The 21487-nt window shown below is 40.4% G+C and overlaps 1 protein-coding gene across 8 annotated transcripts in view; it reads left to right on the top strand.

Moving 5' to 3' along the window:
* The window catches only part of ATP2B2 (ATPase plasma membrane Ca2+ transporting 2), a gene marked incomplete at its 5' end in the record, with an annotated part of 171284 nt that overhangs the window by 40372 nt on the left and 109425 nt on the right, over positions 1 to 21487 (top strand). For all 8 annotated transcript variants that reach the window (XM_084269387.1, XM_084269386.1, XM_084269385.1 and 5 more), the window contains one exon: positions 15705 to 15902. In XM_084269387.1, coding sequence (XP_084125513.1) covers positions 15705 to 15902 — 198 coding nt within the window. The remainder of the gene's footprint in view (positions 1 to 15704; positions 15903 to 21487) is intronic.

The raw sequence follows: 21487 nt of genomic DNA, 5'->3' as shown, positions 1-21487 counted from the left end.
TTTCCAAGTGGGGAGCTGACTTGGAGCCTTAATAACTGCCTCAGCCTGGCGTTGCCTTTTTTAATGTGTACAAAGATTTAAAATAGGATTTACAGCTTGGCAGTTGGCATCTGGTTTCTGTGATGTGTCTGTCCAAGTAAGAGCAGAGTGCTGCTGTGTCAGGGAAGAAGGGTGGCCCTGCCCAACACACACAGGGAGTGGGCACCTCAGCAGCAAGAGACATTGCAGAACTCAGTACCGGGCAGCATGCTGGGGCTTTGAACCATCTCCTCATCCCTGCAGCAAAATTCTGCTTTTCTCAGAAAGCAGGGTCAAGCTCTAAATTAAATGCTTATAAAGTAAAGTAGTCCTGGAGAAATCCGTGTCTTAGGGCTAGTTGGAAATATGTGGTAACGGGATGTCTCCAGCTCAGTTTCTCTGATGGTTAAGCACTAAGCTGGGACACCAGAGGTGCCAGCACAGGTTGCCTGCCTGCGTGGGCACATAAAGTCAGTCTTGCTGGGGCTGATCCGGCTGTTGCTGAAGCCTGAGGTCCTGTGGCTTTACCATCGGTTCTTGCGCCGTTAGGGCTAGAAGAGTTCAGTGCTGCTGATGTGAGCTGTGTGTAAGGTGAGGCCAAAGGCATGAAATGCCAAATGCTGCAACTAAGCAGAGTGAAGTCCTTTCTAGTCAGAGAACTGGTGGATCCAAGAAGGTGTCATTTTTTGAGGATGTTGGTCTTTGTAGGTTCTGATTAGATGTTGATCACATTAGTTGCTACAATTTGCTGCTTATAGAACAGTGTTATTAAAGAAGTTTGTAATCAGGAGATAGGATCATGTTAGGTGGAGTGGATTGATGGTTTTGTATCAGTTAATGATACCACATTTCGTGTTTTACATGTTTAAAGTTTTGATGCAGGTGAGCACAAAAGGGTGTTTAGGCTCTGTCAGGCAATCTTGTACAAGGTTTCATCAGTGTACATGATATGATGGTCTTTGCGTGTATCATCCTGACTGCATGTAAACAAGAACGCACTAGACACCTATGGATTAAGAGCTGGCATTTTTATAGCATTAGAACTATAACAAATGATCAAACTGGGTGACTTAAAGCTCATTTTAAAGATCCAGAACCTTTCAACTCAGGTCACTATGACCAAATTCAGCATGACTCAGGGATTACTGTTTCATGGCAAATCAGTCCAGTCCAGAAGTAGGGGGAAAGGTGAGGGGATCAAACATAAGTGGTACCCTTGTTGAATGAATTGCTCAGATATCAAGATCTGAATGAAATTGTAATACCTTCTCAGTTTTACCAGACAGGTCTAACAGGTCAGAGTTTGGTAGGTCAATGTAAAAGGAGCTTGAATTACCCATTCCTGCGCTGTATCAGTCCTCTAAGGGTTGTCAGACAGTGAACTTCATATGCACTAAGCTTAATTGCAAATAAAGACTGTGACACAAACAAAGCTCAGGAAGTTAAAAGATTAATGCCATTGGAGTCATTTTATGTTGTGCAAGCCTCTTCCCATGGTAAATGGAATAGTTAATTTTTCCAATAAGCTCTAAAATCTTGAGGGTACATAATAGGAAGGTGGTGTTGGCACTGGGTATCAATAGCTTCACAGAATTCCTTTTGAATTTTTTTTGTTGGCTGCTCTTTTTCATAATCATTGAACAAATAGAGTATTTTTCTTAAAACTTTCAAGGTCTTGCAACATAAGTGTTTTTGTTTTCTTAAGAGAGCCTTCGTTCAGTGTCATTCCTAAACCTGCAAAGTACATAGTATTCTGTGGCCGCCTTTGGAGATGTCAGTCCTGGAAGTATATGGACATTGCTATGCACTGATCTCCCAGTATTTTGCTGACCTTGTGCTCATGCTTCTCTTTTAAAAAGCAAACAAGCAACCGACCCCCAGCAGGTGTGTAAATGTTAAAGAACAGCTGTGGCTTCAGAGGATAGACACTTTCCCTCAAGTGATTAAGAAGTATCAAGGAGAGACTGAGGACTATGCTGAGCAGTAGAAACTCAGAGGAAGGAAGAGCAAGCTGATATTTATCGGTGGCTGTCTGATAGTTATTGGTGGCATTGGTGTCTTTGAGATAAAATGAAGAGGAAAATAAGGAATGCAGAAGAGGTCAAAGAGGGAAGATGACTGTTAAGCTGATCTTCAGGAAAAGCTGTAGACATGGGGGGCACATAGGGAGACAGGGAAAAATATAAAAGTCTTTAACAGAGGGGATAGCAGAACTAGGGCAATATGCACACCCAACTGCCTTTTAGTGTCCTGGATATTTCAGCATGACCGTTCAGTTCATCTCTGCTTATCATTTACATAACCTGTAGAAAACAAATGCATACTCAAGATTTCTGCCTGAAAGGAATGACTTGATCCTTAGCCCTGTTACTTCAAGTTGTTTGTACTTTCTATATTAACCAAAATCATTTTGTAATATAATACTATGTTACCAGAGCTATTTAAACTGATAATGTTCTCTAAATATTGCTAAAGCATACATCAAAAGTCTGTCTGATTTTCCTGTCTTTGTCTCTTGTTTAGTGTTAATGTGTCGTGCTTAAGGGATGTATTAATGAACCTGGTTTTTATCCTGCAATGACAATCCTCTAGGCCCAGTCTCTTCATTAATGAATAATGATGGAACAGAGTAGGCAGTTGGGTCATTTTATCCTTTAAGTGTGATGAACAGTCTTGAAGAGAGTGCTGCATTGCAGCTATAAGCAAAATGGTTGTACTGATGACAAAATACTTTTGAATTGTTTCTGGAACATTCTGGGTTTTAGGAAGATTGCTGGTTTCCCAAAACATTTTACCTTATGAAAGGAATCTTTTTGTTTTGGTTTGGTTTTTGCTATTTAAGAGATCTATTCCAATGCCTTCTATAAACTTGGAAACCTGGGCTTCAATAAAAATAAAAAGTCACTTGTCATGCTGTGCTCAGCAGCCATTGAAAAGGACTTGGGAAGACTTCTGTTTCATTATATTTGAGTAGCAGTTGACTACTAATAGTTTGCATAAAATTTTGGACACGCTTTACTGTGAATTTGGACCGATTTTCTCCAAAACATTTTGTGTGAGGCAGGAATCATACAAGAAAAATAAGCTGGCATAGTTAAAGAACTATGCAAAGAAAAGCCCACTCTCCTACCAAAGCATATTAAAATAAGATTCCCAATTAAAGTTACTAATGGGACAAACACCTCTAGGTTAAGTCAGGTAAATGTTTTTAAGGCTCCTTTTCTTGGGCTGAGCCTGACTGGCACAATTACATTTTTTACTCTGAAGGAGATGGAAAAATGAAGTTAAGCCCCTAAGTAGTGGTTACCTAAATCCATGTCTCTCTTACACGATTAAAGTCTGTGGGTGCCTAGAATTCTGCTCCATTTTCATAGGTAAGAACCTTGGGTTTATTTATTGTAATGTCTTTTTGCCTTTTTTCTGCTTTTTGGTCTTTTTGTTTCTGTTTTGACAAAGTAAATTATTGTATTCTCTTGTTGCCCAACATGTGACTTTTACTCCAAATATCTTTATTGCCATAGCTGTGGGTTGAGGAGGTGGTACGTGTCTCTAGCTTTGAGAAGTTGAGGTGAAAGTGGTGCATTAAACCTGACTGGATTTATTCTGGAACATTGATTCCAGATGAGCCATTGTAGATTATCTCCTTGTACGGATATTCTTATTTTGGATTGAGAGTTGTCCCTTCCCAGTTGAGCTGGATGAAGCAAAGCAATGAATTAATGGATTGGAAGCAAAATGAAATGCCTAGCACAATATAAACATAGGTAATTGCTGTGTGAGGAAAATGGTTAAAGCTGTAAATTGATTAAATGACTTCTAATTTGAGATCTCATTTTAAATAAAAACTTAAGCTTCCATATGGGTAATGAGGGTTAATTAATAACTGTAGGGGTTACTTTTTGGGCAATAAGAAAATGTGATTTTAGTTTACTCACTGAAGCTGCCCAAGGAATGTTGCTAATATGAATTTGGTGCTTCTGTTGTTATGTTACATTATAATATTTTGATTTTTGCTAATGTGTCTAACACAAATTCATAAATATTTGTAATGTGAGCACACTTCTGGCAGAGGTGTGATGCAGAACTGTGCACATGCCCAAAGACACAGAAGATTTTCAACTTGTCAAACCATAGAACACAAAATTAACAAGATGGAAGAAATTCTTAGGAACAAATAAAATTCACATAGATGTTATGATGAAATAAGGAAGATATTTGAATACAAGTCCTTTCCTGCTTTTGTCACCTTGAATAGAGCTTCTTTATCATTGAGTAATTTCCAGTGGCTTTTTGGGTTGCTGGAACTCCATCTTTTATATCCCAAAAATGTTTCCTGCTTTACTCATCAGTGAGAACTGGGTTTTGGATCTGAATTCATCTCCTTTCAGGAATCTTCCAGGGTGTGCTCTTGCTACATGCTTGCTGTTTGTGTCTCTTGTTTGCCTCTGCTGCCTGGCATTCCCAGAGGTTGAGCTGACCATGCTCAGTAGCTCTAGTTATTTGCCCCTTCCAAGCGGAAAGGGTTTCCATGTCACAGCATTGCCTTTATTATCTTTACATAAGGCTGAGAACTCTTTGGAGAAATAACATGTCTTCTGATAGTTCATCTAGTGCCATCATCCCAACTAAAACCCCACTACTAATGGTGAGTCGTCTGCTCTACCCTGCTCTCTTTTACACCTGGGCACCTTCTGTGGACTGAATTACTTAATGACCAGAAGACTGGAAAGTCTTGAGACTTTCTTTGCCCTCTTTTCTCCACTTAGCTAGAAAAGGAGGCAATAGAGAGGTGGATTGGCTTGCTGAATTACCAGTGTGCAGTGACTTTAAACTTTAACCATGTACCTGTGTTCAGTTATGAGATATTGCATGCATGTCACGACAGGACATGGGGCAATGGCCCTAAACTGATGGAAGGGAGAGTTAGATGAGATGAAGAGGCAGAAATCCTTCAAGGGAGGATGGAGAGGCCCTGGCACAGGCTGCCTAGAGAAGCTGTGGCTGCCCCTAGATCCCTATGAGGGTTCAAGGCCAGGCTGGATGGGGCTTTGGGCATCCTGGGCTGGTGGAGAGTGTCTCTGCCCATGGCAGGGGGTGGCACTGGGTGGGCTTTGGGGGCCCTCCCAACCCAGGCCATTCTGCAATTCTGTGATACCCACTGTAATAATATTCCTGTTTGCACCTTTGGATTAATTTTTAGCTTCTTTCACTTTCATTGTTCCTCCAAGTCTGTGTGGTCCATAAGCCTTAGGAAAAGCAGATGATCTAAAAGGTGGGTCCCACTTGTTTATGAGGAGGATGGTGTGAACGGGTAACAGTGTGTGCAACAGTGTTAGGCAGAAACAGCGAGCACAGCCATGTGCTGCTGAGCGGAGGGATGTGCTCCCTTGGATGCTCAAAACACATCTTATTATCCTGTCTCCTCACAAGCTGAGCATTGTGGTTTTAAGTGACATCATTGTCACTTGCAGGAGTGACAGTGGCATTTAATGTTGCTTGCAGATGGCATAATGATCAGAGCACTTTTTCTTCAGTGTTCTCACTCTTTAAATACCTTGAACACTCTCCTGAATACGCAGCGGCATAAGAGACGCTGTAGCAAATGCTCTGCCTCTTGCAAAGGCGTAGCTTGGAGTGAGTACAGTCGCTGTGTAGCTGACAAGCTGACATTGCTCACAGGAAAAGCAGATGACACTGACAAAGATAGCAATGAAATTAAGAAGAGTTGCCAAGTAGCAGCACTCGGAGGTAACACCTCAGAAAAATGCAGCTTATTGCTATCTGCTTTATTTGTTGTTTTTTCTTAAGTGAGGGTGGGAAAGAATCAAGCCCTGGAGCAGACTCTGCAAAGTGGTTTTTAGTATTTTTGACTCACAGACATCACAAAAACGTGTGTGTCTCTTCAGAATGTAAGATTTCTTCTTCTGTTATTTTAACATAAAAGATAAAAACTTCTATATAAAGAATTAGGTACCTTAACCTACAAATTCCTGACCTCATCTAGGGAAAAACCTTATTTTCCAGGATGCTGCTGTTATGAGAGCATACTTTGTTATGCTGTGTTACTTTTAACCTTTCCAATAGGCTTCATCAAATACATACGAGCTAATGATTCTTGGAACCATTTATATTAGTGGATCTATGGTAATTGCAGTGACAAATAATAATAGTACCTATATAAAAAGTGTTGCATGGCACTTTCAGGATACTGCTTACCTTCTGCTAAACTGTCTTAGAAAGTCTGTCTAATGTGTCTTCAGCCACATAACATCTTCCTCGGGCCATGCTTTCCCAGTTGCATATGCTTTATTCCTCTGGCATTTGCTTTCTGAGATTACCTTGACTGTCATCCTGACCTGATGTGTTGTGTGGAGCTGGATCGAAAACCAGGAGAAGACTTTAGCGCGTGTGGGCCACATCAGCCTGAAAGTCCATTACAGTGTGGAGAAGCCAGTTGGGGGTCTCCTTAGTGTGTGTTCAGCTGCATTGAATTTCAGTCAGGTGGCTGCGATTTCTGGGTTGTTTCAGTGACATAGAATCATGGAATGCATTAGGTTGGAAGGGACCTCTAAAGGCCATCTAGTCCAACCCCCTGCAGTAAGCAGGGACACCTATAAGTAGGTCAGGTTGCTCAGAGCTTCATCAAGTCTAATTTTGAATGCCTCCAGGGATGGGGCCTCCACCACCTCTTTGGGCAACTTGTGCCAGGGTCTCACCTCTCTGATGAGTGAAGAACTTCTTCCTAATGGCTTACCTAAACTTGTCCTGCTCTAGTTTAACACCATTGTTCCTCATCCTATAGCCACATGCCCTTACAAACAGTCTCTCCCCAGCTTTCCTGTAGGTCCCCTTGTATGTCCTTTGAACATAATGTTGTACTTCTCAAACTTCCAGTGATGTGAAGTTGTACTGTGTTAAGGAATGGGAAAAGTTGAAGGCTTTTTATCATTATGATCAGTAGACGGTCTAGCAGCTATTTTTATTATTGTGGATTTGTTGTGGTGTTACTTAGCAGTGGGAGTCCCCAGGCTCAGTGCCACCAGCCACCCCTCTTTGGTGTTGACAGTAACTATAGCCTGTGCACACGTACAGGTGGAAGTGTGGCTCCATGCTTTTTTCCTCACTTTTCTGCTGGGAGAGGGTCCCACACATACACCTTGTCTTAGTCCCTGCTCTACTGCTTGCCTGTGGCTAACCTTGGTCCTGCTGGTGGGTCCTGGTGGTTACCCATTTGCCTGCACTTCCTCCAGGGCTTAGATGATCTCCAGCATGGATGCAGCTCAGAGCCAGCAGAAGATGCCTTTGTGCAGGCGTGCTCTTGAGCCATACACTCAGAGCTGCCCTTGGCACCGGGGCTGATGGCCGTGTTCCTGTTGGGGAACTTCCCGTTGGGTCTTTTATCCCTCTCCATGCCCCGTGGTTGCCATTAGCGATGCATATGAAGTGCTGAATTTCTTTGAAGGGTCCGGTGAGAGTGATGGTAAGTGGTTATGAAGGTGTGTTAATTAGGGAAGGATTTTGGAAACACTTTGACTTTATTATGTGCTCATTTATTCCTTGTTCTTTTTCTTGGCTAAGACCTCGGGTCTTCTCTGTTAAATTTACATCATTGCTTTTCTCTGCCATCACCCAGTTCATGTGTTAGTGCTTTCCAAGCCCACTCCTACAGGATAACCAGCAAGTGTGTCTTAAGCTGTAGTCACAGAAGTTTGATTTTATATAATTATTAAGGGCAAGAAAAAGCTTTCAAATTGTCTGGAACAATCGTAACTCTGCATTGTAACAGTGTGGGTTTAATACTATTCCCTCATTCTCTCAGTCTCCTTTATTGTAAGGGTCCTATCGTATGTGTCCATGTTTCAGTAGGAAATTGGAGCTTTGTGGGTAACACGTAAGCCTGTGCAGAGGGCACTTGTGCTCTAACACGTGATGTTACCTTCTGGGGGAGTGAAATCTCAGCATTGGTTAAATAACCAAAAAGAGATGTTTGAAAGAACTGTCTCAAGGCTTTAACTACTCAAAAGGTGGGTGGGAGAAAGAAGCCATTACATTCCCCTGTTCCTTCTCTGTTCCTTCCAAAAAGCCCCAACTCCAATAAACTCCTGAGGATACATGATAACCAAAGCACCCAGAATTTGTGGGGTATCTCACTGGCTTGGGATCGGTTGGCTTACCTGCAGTCACAACCTTCCGTGACCTCTAGGTTAACCATCTCTTAGTGCTAGGTGAAGCTCTGCAATGTTTCTATGCTGTTGTTTACCTGTCATGCAACAAGGGATTTTTAATGAGGACTTTATTATCTGGTTGGTAATGGGTAGGAGCTGGATGGTGGATATGCATGCTTGGTTATTAGTATTTGTTAGTATTTCTGCCCTAAATCTGTAATGACTTGATTGTACTCAATACTAAATCAAGACAGAAGAAAAGCATGTCCAGGAACTTGTGGTACACAAGATAAAGACGTGTAAAGATTAGTGAGTGGAGTAAGAGCTGAAGAAGTTCTTTCTGGTGGGATGATTATCTCCCCTCTCAACAGCCATACTCCCACTGACAGCGGTACTTTTTTACGAAAGAAATCCTGATTTGTCTGTCTTCATACTGGACCTTCAGCTTAACCAAATGCTTTATTGCCAGCCTTTGCAGAAAGATTTTGTTGTCTGTTTAGGCAAGAAAAATATTAGTCATCTGTTATGATGTGTATCTTGACTTTGATATTTGATGTTTTGTCTGTTGCCTTGATATTGGCTCGTGGTTATGCATTGTGCATAAGTCCAGTGATTGTTACGAAATTGTAGCATGTCTTTTAGATGAGTGACAGTTTGTTGGGCTGTGTTACAGTCACTATCAGGAACCATTCCTGCTATTAATAGCCATCTTATGTAAATTATTTGCTTCCTGGTTAATAGCTTCTTTTCAGAGCAATTTTACTTTTAAAACAAATTAGAAAATAGAAGAAATAAACCCAGAATGGCTAGACAGGGAATGAATGAAACACATCATGAAGCATTCAGTGTTTCTTGGCAGTAATAAATCCTGCATGGTATCTTGGAGCTGAGTGTAAATCAGGGATCCCAGGAGATGTGAATTTACTCTCCTGAACTGCCACCAAACTGTCTGGGGCAAGAACTTCAGCCTTTCCCTGCCTCATAAAATTGAGATAAGGTTGCTGAAGTGTTTCTATAGCTAGAATGAGAATGAGAGAGAGAAACTCCTTGTGGGAGTGCAGGTTGTTATGTATCTGTTCCTAATGTTTACAGTAGATGCATTGGTCTGTAAAAAGGTTAAGCTCTTCAGTTATTTTCTTTTAAAAAAAAGTCATGGGTTTAGAGGTGTAATTATGTACTTTGTGTGACTTGAGTGATTGTTTTGGTTGCAACCTAGACCAGGGAAGGTTTTCACAAGAGTTTTGTTATCAGTTTGCTGCTTTTCAGACACTGAAGGGGCGTCCCTGTACTGTGGGGTGGCAACAGGACATGGTGACATGGCCGGTTGCTCCTGTTGGATGTGAAGATAGAGGATGATTAATGAGGAAATGGAAGGGGAGTTAATTTGTTTCCTGGTTATGCCACTTCTGCACCCCTCTTCTCTCTATGTCGGCTATTTCGATTGAACTGTAAATCGTTTGACTCGGAGGTTCTAAATCCTGTAAGGGTCTGTTGGCAGCTCTTTTAAGTGCACTCATATAGAACTAGTAGCACCAGCAGTGTAAAGCTTACAGAAGACATGCTGGATGATTTGTGATTCCAAAAGCTTTTGAATTTGTGGACAAATTTCTTAAAATGTATGTAAACAAATGTAAGCAAGTGATATTAATGGAAACAGGTAATGAGATTCATTACACATTGCAGACAACTTTGTTGTTCCAAGATGAGAAGGAAATTATTATTCATTGAGGTTCATTCACTAGTGAAATTCAAATTTGGCTTGCTCAAACTAGTAAATGCTCTCATTAAATATTCTCCTACTGACAGACTGGATTCTTGTAACCGATTTGACTCAAATGTGGCTTAAACAGAATTTCAGTTTACTGCATCTGGAAGATGTTTGAGCACCCTACATGTCACAGAGGTATCCATTCTTGGGATGAATGTTTTCACCTTGTTTCATGTTTGGTATGTGTTTTAATTTTTAAAAATAATTAAAAATATCCTTCTGTCAGCCAAGCAGGTGCTTCAATGCAGCATAAATTTATGTGGCCTACCTGCAATGAAAGCAAATGTTTGTTTCACTTGGATACCCTCTAAAGAGGTGTCAGGAAGACTTCATGACCTAATGAAGACTGATGTTGGATTGCATCATAGTGTGCTTGAAGACATCAGTATACATAAGGGACAAAACAGACCTTCCTTACCATTCAGTCAAAACCATATAAATAATCACAGTTTGCTGTGCATGTCTCCCTGCCTTCTTCCCTTTTCGAAGGCAGGTGCCAGAAACTAAATCTGTTAGTTACTGGGTATTAATATGAATTGAAAATACGACTTGTTAATCTCTTTCTAAATATACAATACTTCTTAGACTGAAGAAAAAAAGGCCTGCTGTCACTTCTAGCTTTTTCGAGAGAGAAAAGCAAAGTAATGTATAGAAATTAGCTTCCAAACCAGAGAGTACAGTCCTACTGAAAATAATAAATGGGGTTGTGGGGTTGAGTTGTCTGTGTTCCAACAGCAGCAACAAGCAGTTATGAAGCTCTTGAGGATCTGTGTGAGAGCTATAAAAGTCGGTGGGCCTGGGCAAGCGATACCAAAGCATTGTGCAGTCGGCGTAATGGCAGGGATTGTGGCACAGTTACGTGTGAAATAGATGGAGCTGGTGAAACAAGGCAAAGACAATGAAATAATTGTTGAGATGATACTTTGTGGTGTTTTTAATTTCTTGAAGACCTAGGCAGTGTGATGCTAGGAAGGCTCATCATTTGGGAAGAGAGTTTGAGACTAGGGTGAGAGCAGCTCCTGAGATAAAATATAGGCCTGTGTTCCCACAGGAAGAATTCCTGCGTGTCATATCTAATTGTTGTCAGAGTTCACGAACCAGAATAGTTGGTTTACCCCAGTGTGCTGAGTTCAGTAGAGGTTCAGCATCACTGTGAAGCCTTGCTTTCCTTGCTGAAAATCACTGTGAAGCCTTGCTTTCCTTGCTGAAAATCACTGTGAAGCCTTGCTTTCCTTGCTGAAGAGTGTTTTGTGTTCCAAGTTACATATGCAGTGATTTTTAAATTACATTGTTTAGAGGTTTTGCTATTTGAAATGTTTATCTACTTTTCTGGATGCAACAGAAAATGTACAGGAGACAGTGAGAGAGTAATGAATGGCTTATTTGCACAATTAATGCAAATGTAAATTCTGCAGTTTTCATCTCATAATTTAAGCAGATGTGGAACATTCTCTTAAAAGTTTTATGGGTCTTTTTAAAATGATGCTTTAGTAACGATGTGCTTTTGCTATTTTTGCTGCATCAAAATCATTCTCTGTTTGTCATGCTCCATTTGTTTGCAGTGGAGATGACTGTCAGAGAAATAGAGTTTTCCAGGAAGCATTAATTGAAATGATGGTTTTATATTCAGTGTGCAGTAACTGACAGATGTAGATAAGGAACAGAGAAAATTCATTAAGTGGCATTTCTCTATTTTTTAAATCTTTTTCCCCCTCCAAAAAAGCAACAATTAAAATAATCTCTATATAAAGGCATGCCAGATGAAATCAGAAATGTTTTTAATACAGCGCACAACATTGTAGAAAATGTTTTCTATGTAATCATTTTCATTCTCCCACAAATTTCAAACACATTTTTGGGAAAATTTCTGGAAATTGAAAATAAGAAATTATTTAAGTGCTGGAAGCATCAGTAGTAAGTATTCAACAGTATTTCCTAAACCTGTGTATACTTTTCATATACACATTTAACCCAAATCTGCATTCTAAAACACTTGGGTCAAGCAAAGAAGTACTGTACAGCTTCTACATAGAAAAGCACTTAAAAAAATAAAATATTCATGCTTGTGAACATAAAACCAGCCAGCCTGGGGCTTATCGTCATACAGAACATAAGATGGAAAGGCTGCTGCTTTTGCCAGTAACATATGAAGTCTGAAGTCACTGAACTGGTGTTTCTGTTCTGATTTTTTTGTCCCCACCGGTTCTTTTTCCCTTCCTTAGATGCCTCATATCTTCATATAGAAACAGTATTCAAATTGCATCCATTTGCAGTGCTGTTTCATAATTGTCACGGGGCTCAATACTTCAGGGACAAGTGAGAAAAAAATAATTCAGGGAACAGTACTGAAGTCAGTATGTGTAATGTGAAAAAACCCATAAAAAAACCTAGCAGCAGGAAAGCCATCTCCTGGTTAAACGTACTGGTGAGGACAGATGTCCACGTCCAGATCTCGCTGTGCTAATTGACGTTGTTACCATCTGTACTGCCTGTCAGCGTGCACTAGCTGGGAAGCAGCATCCCGCAGATCTGCCAGTGCGACAGAGAGTGTGAGTGACCTCTAATCCTCTTCAAGCAACTAAGATAGGCTTGCTCAAAACACCTTCAGAGCTGTTTAACGGAATGTTTCTGAATAAAGCAGAGTATTTGAGAAAGAGAAGGAGTTGCCCCTTTTCTACCTTCTGCTGGCAATAGTATGGAGAATTTAGGGAAGCATTTGTGAAATAAACATCTTATATCGCCTCAGATTCCCGGGCACATCTCCCTTAGCTGTACCTCTTTGTATAACTTTGGTTCCTCTATGTATTTTATTGTCCCTTTCTGACCTTATTTCTACTTTGGATGTGATTTCAGATTTCATGCATTGGTCCATAGAGTACCTCACTCTCTCTTCTCTCTCCTGAAATACAGGAGTTTGTTATTTTCTGGCATTGCAAGGAAGAAAAAGAGAAACCCACAAAAATTTGCTGAAGAAGTTTGGGGTTTTTGGAGTGATGGACAGATCTCAGGAGAAGGGAAACATTTTGGTTTGATCTGAATATTGAATGTCATTTTCCAGTATTTCTAATTAATTTGCATTCTTTTTTTGAGTAATTTCACCAAGACAGACTTACAGAAAAGAATGAAATCATACATACATGATTTACCCGTGTCTATTTCTGGGTCTTAAGGAAGATAATATTTATTATAAAAAATGAGAGAGTACAGTAAACTAATATTTATGTCTAAATTCTGGCATAGGCTACTTAGACTGTAGACTGGAAGATACTGGTGAACACAGATGCTTTCAACTCAGTCTAGTTGTCCCCCTTATGGTGTCTAAAGTTCTCTGGTGTCCAAATGAACAATTTTTGTCTTGGAGAAATGGCAGCTCTTCGAGTCCCAGTATCTCTCTTTGGCTTTGGAGGCTTCTCAGTGTGTGTGGGTATTTACATGATGGAGAGGAGATACTTTTTATGGCCTCCTTGCAGTGAAGGATATAGCATACTTTCAAAGTTGTGCATTCATCATGTCTAGGTAAATATAATCAGGATTATTGAAAAATACTGTGGCTGTTTCCTGTGCTCTTTCAGCCATCCCTTTCATGCTGTTGAGTACCCAGTCATCTGCTTACCCACTGGAGCTGGCCCACTGCTGTGCACGTATGTTCTGAATTGGAAAAGAGGAAAACAAGCATTTTTCAAGCATCTCTACCACTTTCCAATGTGCTTTTGAGTTTTTCCTGATTCCAGGTGTTGTATGGCTGCTTGTAGATGCTGTACATGAATACTTCTGCTAAAAATCTTTACCACTGTTAATTTCATCCATCTACATTCCCCCTTTATTTATGAAGTCTCCACTGTATTTGGAGCAGGTTGTGTTTCAGGGTCCTAATGCAAACTGTGTATGCCTTTTTTAGTGCTGTTCCTTCCTTGTATTGAAGGTCTTTGCAGCCCTCTGAAACCTCATAAAGCTGTGTGTGTTTGGTCTCTGCTGAAGGCTTGTCGTTAGGTCAGATCCCATCAGTGCTGAGTGACTCCCCTCATCTTGTGCGTATGTTGTCCTAACTTCTGTGATGTGTGTTGGTTCACAGAAGGGCAGCTACCTGAATGGCTTGTAGCCTGCACTTCAAATTTCATGAGGAAATTACCCCATGTTGGAAGCTGGCTGGGAGCTCCTGGAGGAGCAGAGAAGCTTCACGTGTTATTGTTTGAGTCACTTGGCATAATGTAGACACACTTCATGATAGCTGGAACCTGTCTGTTGCAGTGTCACTAAGCACTAGGTACTGAAAATTAAATGACATGAGGTAATAATAACTACAGCACGCCTTTATCTGGGAGAGGGAGATAGTGTTTCTGAGAAGCTGAAGGTGAAATGAAAGTTTGATGAGTTAACCAAGAGCCAGAAGCTACACAACAGCTGTAATTATATACCTGACGTGAAAGGTGAGTCAACATCTCTGCCTGTGCTGTGGCACGATTGATATGTTCAGAAAAGCATCATTTTCATCTTGAAATTACGCTTGGGCCTGGTGCTGTCATCCAGAGGTGACTTACTGGCACAAGCACAGATGCACCAGTCCTGAATGGTGGAGAAGAGCTTTCTCTTCCTGAAGTGCTCTGAAGGTGTTGATAAGCTTTGGGGGAGGCAAGGACTTACCCTCAAGTACCTGAGGAAAGGAATCCTGACAGTGTGGGGTCGATTGTTTCCTTCTGCTCTCTTGTAGGCGCCTTTGTGTTCCTGCCAGGTCAACTCTCAATTTGTTTTTGTTGTGTCATGTTAGGGTGAATAAGCATGCACAACTTGACGTTGCTGATCACATTCCAAACCTATATTTTTGTAAATGTTCCAATTGATATCAAATATTATTCGACAGACATATGTAACCACTTCCTTGATGGCAGTTCTTTATGCTGCTGAGAGTGGTATTTGGGCACTGCTGTTCTACCCCTACACTTAAGAGTCTTTCTTTTTTTTTCTTTTTTCTTTATTTTTTCCCTTGTGCAAAGGGGTCAGACGTGCACACATGAATACAATGGGAAAAAACCCCCACCAAAGTAGTCACTCAGCACAACCACACATTCCTACACTGTATCCTTCAATTGAAGTGTTCTTAAGTTGAAGTATCATGCAAAATACACACATTTTTTTCTCAATTTAGGGAACTGTATCATTTCCTTTTTACTTTCTGTTCATATGTAACCTGCCACTTTGGCTGTCTTTTTTCACTTTGCAAAAATGTGATGTGATTCACTGCGCGGTTGCGTGGCAATACATGGGTGCCAAGAGAGGGTGCTCTGAAATATAAGACATGGTTTATTGATTTATACTTTGAGATCAGAATAAAAAGGTGCATGCTGCATCTACTGTCATTCCCAACAGCTGCCAATAGCTGTTCCAACTTCATCCCAAATACAATTTATCTGTGCTTTACGATCTGTTTTCAGAAGCCATCGCTTACATGGATGCATCTGTCTAGATACATAGGTCTTACTAAAGTAAACCTACTAATTTAAAGTATTTTCTATGATTAGAATTGGCAGGAATTAGTAGTAGTTAATCCATAAGGATTCTGTTCAGATGTAAGGTCAAATCATCTGACAAAATCAAAATTTAAGTGGAATATCTGTGTATTCATTAGCATGCCATAGGTGGTACAGTTTATAGTTGTTCATGGAGAAATAATTTATGAAGAGTGAAGAGTGAAGATATAAGTGGGTATTTTTTATTTCACTGCAATTTTAATTTTATTTTATTTATTTTATTTACAGGATTAGCTGGTACTGCTGCAGACCTAGAAAAAAGAAAGCTTATTTTTGGAAAAAATTTTATACCTCCAAAGAAGCCAAAAACATTCTTACAGCTAGTCTGGGAAGCGTTGCAGGACGTGACTCTTATAATCTTGGAAATTGCAGCCATCATATCTTTGGGACTTTCGTTTTATCAGCCACCTGGAGAAGGGAATGAAGGTAAGAACTGCTATAAAAAGTCATTCATATAAACTCAAGTAAAGTCAGTCCTATACCTCAATTCTATTCCCACCTTCCAGAAGGTCACTAACAGGAAATTTCCATCTGGTTTGTTCCCATTACCATTACATCTGGTACTGACATTTTTGTATACTTGACATTTCTTTATGCAAACAGCTGAACCTCGTGACACATGCTAAACTAGTTAAAAATTGCTGTGTTCTTATGAAACTGGAGTATTTTGCTTTCTCTTTTCACCTTTGAGCTTGTGTTTGGTGTTTGCCTATTGATCTTAGGTTATTGTTTACCACATTATAGAGGAGAAATATGTAATGGCTTATGTAAATGATATTGCATGAACATGGACAGGTCTTAAGCAGCTGAAGACTTGAAATTAGTGAAATTCACTCATTTTAGTATTTTCAGTGGTATAGCTAAGGCGAGTGAGCCCAGCTCCGAAGCGATTATGAGATGCTTAGATGCTGGGTCATGTTGCTTCTAAACTGTATGCTGCACAATCTCCTGCCATGCCTGTAGACAGATTTAACACCCTGCCTGCTCCTTTCTCCCCCCACCCTTTGGAAAGTACTCTTGAATTCACATGCTTAAAATATTTGTTCCTCTACATGAATGCAAGACTTCCATTTCTGGCAACTGATCCAGATTTCCCCCTCTGCTTTCTCCTCGACTTATAAAGCTGGATAAAGCATGCTGTGTGAAGTGACGTGAATAGCTTGGCGAATGTCTTCCTCTAAATATAGCCTCGAAATGCTTTTTACATTTGCTTCGGTTTCCTTTGGCGACTTTCCTTGAGGACCCTTCCTTCTTCCTTTTCCATTCACAAGCAGAATGAGCACGTCGCTATGCATAGCTCTTGTAGCAGGTTTCTGATTCTTTAATATCTATAATCAGGAATCTTTTATTGCTTTCTCACTGAATTTTTTGATACATGGCTATTGATTTGGCAGGTGTCTGATTTAGGCATCAAAAGATAACAAAGTCATTTGGTTTTTAACTGAAGAACAAGTTACTTATTTTGGTGACTTTATAGGACTGGACATAGTAGGATACCTTAGGGACATTGCAAACCATGAGCAATGCTTTACAAAATTTGGGTTTAGTTCTGCAGACTTTATTCTTAGGCATAAATCTGCAGAACTGCCCTCTTCATTTCTTAATTTATTTGTTGGGAAAGGAATTTTGAATATAGGATTGTTATAGGAAGAGGGCAGTTGTGGCATCAGACACTGGGGTTTTTTAAGTTTTCTTCTTGTTATTTTGATACTGCATTTAAAATGCTTTTGTCTCCCATGGGAAGGTATGATGCAGCTGAGATTCTCACATAGTCCAAGAAGCTCAGCAGCACAGCCTGGGAGAAAGTCTTTGTGTTTTCCCACAGCAGTGTTCGTGGCCACTGGTTTTGTGGGTTTTAGGATCGTTTTCCTGGAAGGTTTTCCCTTGGTTTTACACAGGGAGAATAAATCAGTTTAATGAGTATTTCTTAATCCAACTTTCTGAACACAATTTAAAGGTCCTCTATGTTTTTTTTTAAAGTCTTTTAGCAGCTGTATAAATGTGAGAGATTCTCTTGTATTTAAAAATTAATATATTTTTACTGGCGCCTATAGGATACCTATAATTTATCACTAGATGTCCTTTTTAGAGAGTCATAAACATTGAAAAACTGACACATTAGGCTTGATTTTGTCATTGGTGAAGCAGGGTGCAATCATACTTGAAGCTGATTTGGTGGTTTTGCATAACCTTCGGTAACCAATTAACACGTAAAATTACATGTAGTCTAATGCTGAGCAAAATACAAATTAACTTCTTGTGAAGGAACAAAATTTACTGTTTGGCATTCACTTAAGCCAATTTATTGAACAATTTTGACTGTTTCTTGAATTGAAGATGTACCTGGATTCAGCCCAAGCGTGGGCCTGTTTGAGGAGATTGTAGTTCCTTGAAAGGACAACAACTCAGATGTGTTGTGGGAAATGTCTGTTTCCCTGTCTAAATCCCATATTCATTGCACATTGATCCGGATTAGAGTCCATCTGGGCATTGCTCTTGTACCAGAGAATATGGAAAAAAAATATCATTTAATATATAACCTCCTCACAGCACCTTATGCCTGATGTCTTGGTGTGCAAGGGCAACACTATCTGTGGGATAGAATAGGGAGTTACTGTCCCCTGCCTACCAGTGACTGCAGTAAGGGACAAATGCTCATTTGAGAAGCATGAAAACCCTGATTTTCTTTTTTCCAGCTCTTCCCAGAATGGAAATTATCAATTGAAATCATCTTCTATTTGCAAGTTTTATGTTTTTTCTTGAAAAGAATATATTAGCTTCTGAAAATGCACTGCAGTGTTAGGAAGGGGAGCTGGAATTTCTTGCTAACTCTCTACTCTTGAACTTGCCCAGCTCCTCCACAGTCTATGTCAAAATTTTCACAGTTTCTGGATGAACTTAGTTGTGCTGTCCAGACCTTGGTGGGTGCTTTTGTGGGGAGCAGGTGGGAGGCAGAGTGCTGCTCCCCGCTGCTCAGACCTCCCCTACATCTCTTTGTGGGATCATGGTGGGGGGCTGCAGAGCTTGCTCACCTCTGCTGAAGTGTGGTCCATGGGCTGACTAGCTAGTGGTCAGCTTCACTGGAAGTTTTAGAATGAATTTCTCTTTCTAGATGATCCATTATGATCATTTCTTTGTAGCTGTCCCTAAAAATTGTTGTTACTTGCTTTTCCTGATTGATGGCAACATGAAGTATAATGCTTGTGACAGTCAACTTTGTCTGCAGCTCAACAAAAAGCTCCCTTTGTGTAACAGGACGCTACTTTTTGGTGCATGGTTGGTTTATAGCATACAAGATAGCCTCCTCTTTTAAATGCTGGGGTTTTTCCTTTTATTTTGAAAATGAATCAAAACTATTCTCCTTCCCACGCTGATTTGCCCAGTCATCGCAGCTAATTATCTGAACTCATCAACTTACCGTCATTCACAAAGAGCTTCCAGAGTCTAAAACCAATTGGAAACATAAATTCAGTACTGCTGCAATGTGAAAGACTTATCTTCAATAAAAAAAACCAAACACAACTAAAAAGGTGAAACCTTTATGAGCAGAGATGTGAAAGACACTGTTGGTAAGTGGGATGGCAGGGGCAGAGGATGGAGAACAGCCCATTTCCGTGCAGGTCCATGGTGCACGTAGGGACACTGTTCCTTATCACACTGAAGTTGGTACTGCAAATTGGCCTCATGCAGCTCAGGATAATTGTGCTAAAAGTGCCTGTGATCATCTTACCCCTTTTGGATGGCTGAGAGATCTGTGCTCAGGACAGGACAGCGCATGAGCCTTTCTGCTGGCAGCGGAACTCCATATAAATGGATGCTTCCACAGGAATAACTTTGTCAATAACAGAGCATTAGCTCTACCCCAATGCTTTTTTTTCCCCTTAGCTCAGAAAGACCTTGGTCTGTATTTGGGAGTATCTTCACTCTCTCTGGCCAGGGAGCTGTAGCTGAAGCAATAAAAGATGGTGTATATCAGAGAAGTGTTTGGACAGGCTTGAGTCTCTGATGAGAGCTGGGTGTCTTTAGTTTTCTGTTATTGTCAAATACATGGAGTCCTGAATAAGAGATGGCAGTGGTGGAGTGCAAGTTCATTAGCAGCCGCTTAAGGGGGGTGGAAAAACCAGTGGAAAGCCAGGCCGTGATGTCATTTACCTTCTTGAGTCTGGAGCTGTGTGGGTATTACCCAGGCGTAAGGAGTGGTCGTGCTGTGCTGACTCATTCTGCTCAGTAAACCCAGAGATTTGATATGGCCGTGCTGTGCCAGGCTCCCATGCCTCTTCCCTGAGCCACAGACCATGCAGCAATGGGGAGGGAGCGTAGGAATGGAAGGAAAAATTGCATTTTTTTCATGCTAGCAGTTTGAGATTCAGAATTTTAAAAAAACAAAACCAAACAAAACGTTACACAATACTCAGCATTTTGAAAAAAAGCTCAACTAAGAAAGTGGTAATGGCAGTAAAATTTTACAGAATGCTCAAAACCAGCCAGTTGTTTTCTCTCAGTGCTTTTGATCGACACAATACTGTCTTGCAATATTTCATTTGCTTATTGCTGAAGGAAAAATTGGAAAAGTTCTGACTATCCAAACGTGACAGCTTTTCCTTGTAGAAGTAAGGGATAACAACATGAAAATACGATACAAGACACAGGAAGAAACACTGCATATTTTTTAATCAAGCATCTGTATACGTTGCCTTTATAACGAATATATTTATATCTGCCTTTCACATATCCTAAACTTTTATCTGTTGATGACCTTATTAATTAGTGTAGTGACTTGAAGATATCTTTATTTTTTAAAATTGATACAACTCTTTCTTTTTGGCCACTGTAAATGTAGTTTAATTTTTGAAGCTGTAATGGAATTAGCATTTAACTGGTTTCTGCAGTTTAACTGCAAAATATTTTTCTCCTGAGGCTTTTGAAGGAGGAACACATGATAAAATCCACACATCCAAAAAATACTAGAGTGCGTGAATTGCTTCAGGAGCCTTGTCTGAGGGTATAGCCTAATGCTCGTGTGTTAGTGGGTTTTGCTGAATTAGGCAGTTACAGGCTCAAAAGTTCATTCTCCACATGTGTTTCTAGACTGGCTTTTACTTCCCATTTGAAGGTATCAATGCTGCTACATCACCAAATTGAAATCCTATGACTGTGGCTTAACTGCATTTCCAAACAGCTGTAACACCAGTTGGCATTATCTCGAGCAGTGCTGTTGGAAACCGTTGACATTTCTGCAGTATTGAAGTATCACTAGTGACATTTCTCAACCAATCTTAACTGGGAGAAGTAGTAATCTAATGTTGATAGTATCTGAAGTGTTTGTTCTACTACAGTTCTCATTTAAGATACGGGCGACTTTTGGAAAACATGATTTAATTTTCTGCTTCAGTCATCAAATCTGATGACAGGAATTACTAGATAATAGTGTCATTTTCTTCTATTGCTTTTCCAGAAGCCACTTCAGTTACTGTATTTTCATATTTCCTAGCAAGAGTGAAAGTTTCAGGAATTTTGTTCTCAGAAGCTATGCTAGAGTTGTTTTTATGATCTGCTTTGCATTCCCTTTTACCATATGACAGGCCATTAGGAGCGATTGAGAACTTCTGCATAAATTATTGTCAGCCCTGTGGCAATTACTGCTCTCATTACTGATCCACACAGAATCATTGTTCCACTCTTTCAAAAAAGTGCAAAACTGCTGCTGCCGTTTTAGCAAATGTATTTGGAGAGAAAATTCCTGGTGCAGATGTAGTCCCTGCCACGGGGTGAGCACCCAGGGATGCTGCTTAGGCAAGTTAACTAGGCTTTGTTTCCTCTTTTGGGTTTGCCTGGTGAGGTTTTGGTAGTGGGAGTATCTGAACGGAAAGAGTACATCAGGTGCTGGGGCTGTGGTCTCAACCCAGCCATTGTTTGAGGCAACCAGACGTCCTTTGGGAAAGAGCTCAGAGTCTGAACCCCACCAAAGGAGTGAGAAATGATGGTACTGCTCTGAGTTGCTCCCACAGCTT

The sequence above is a fragment of the Gallinula chloropus genome (genome assembly GCF_964237585.1).
Source record: "Gallinula chloropus genome assembly, chromosome: 12".
Classification (NCBI taxonomy): domain Eukaryota; kingdom Metazoa; phylum Chordata; class Aves; order Gruiformes; family Rallidae; genus Gallinula; species Gallinula chloropus.
The sequence above is the reverse complement of the archived record's forward strand: the minus strand, read 5'-3'. Positions and strand labels throughout refer to the sequence as shown.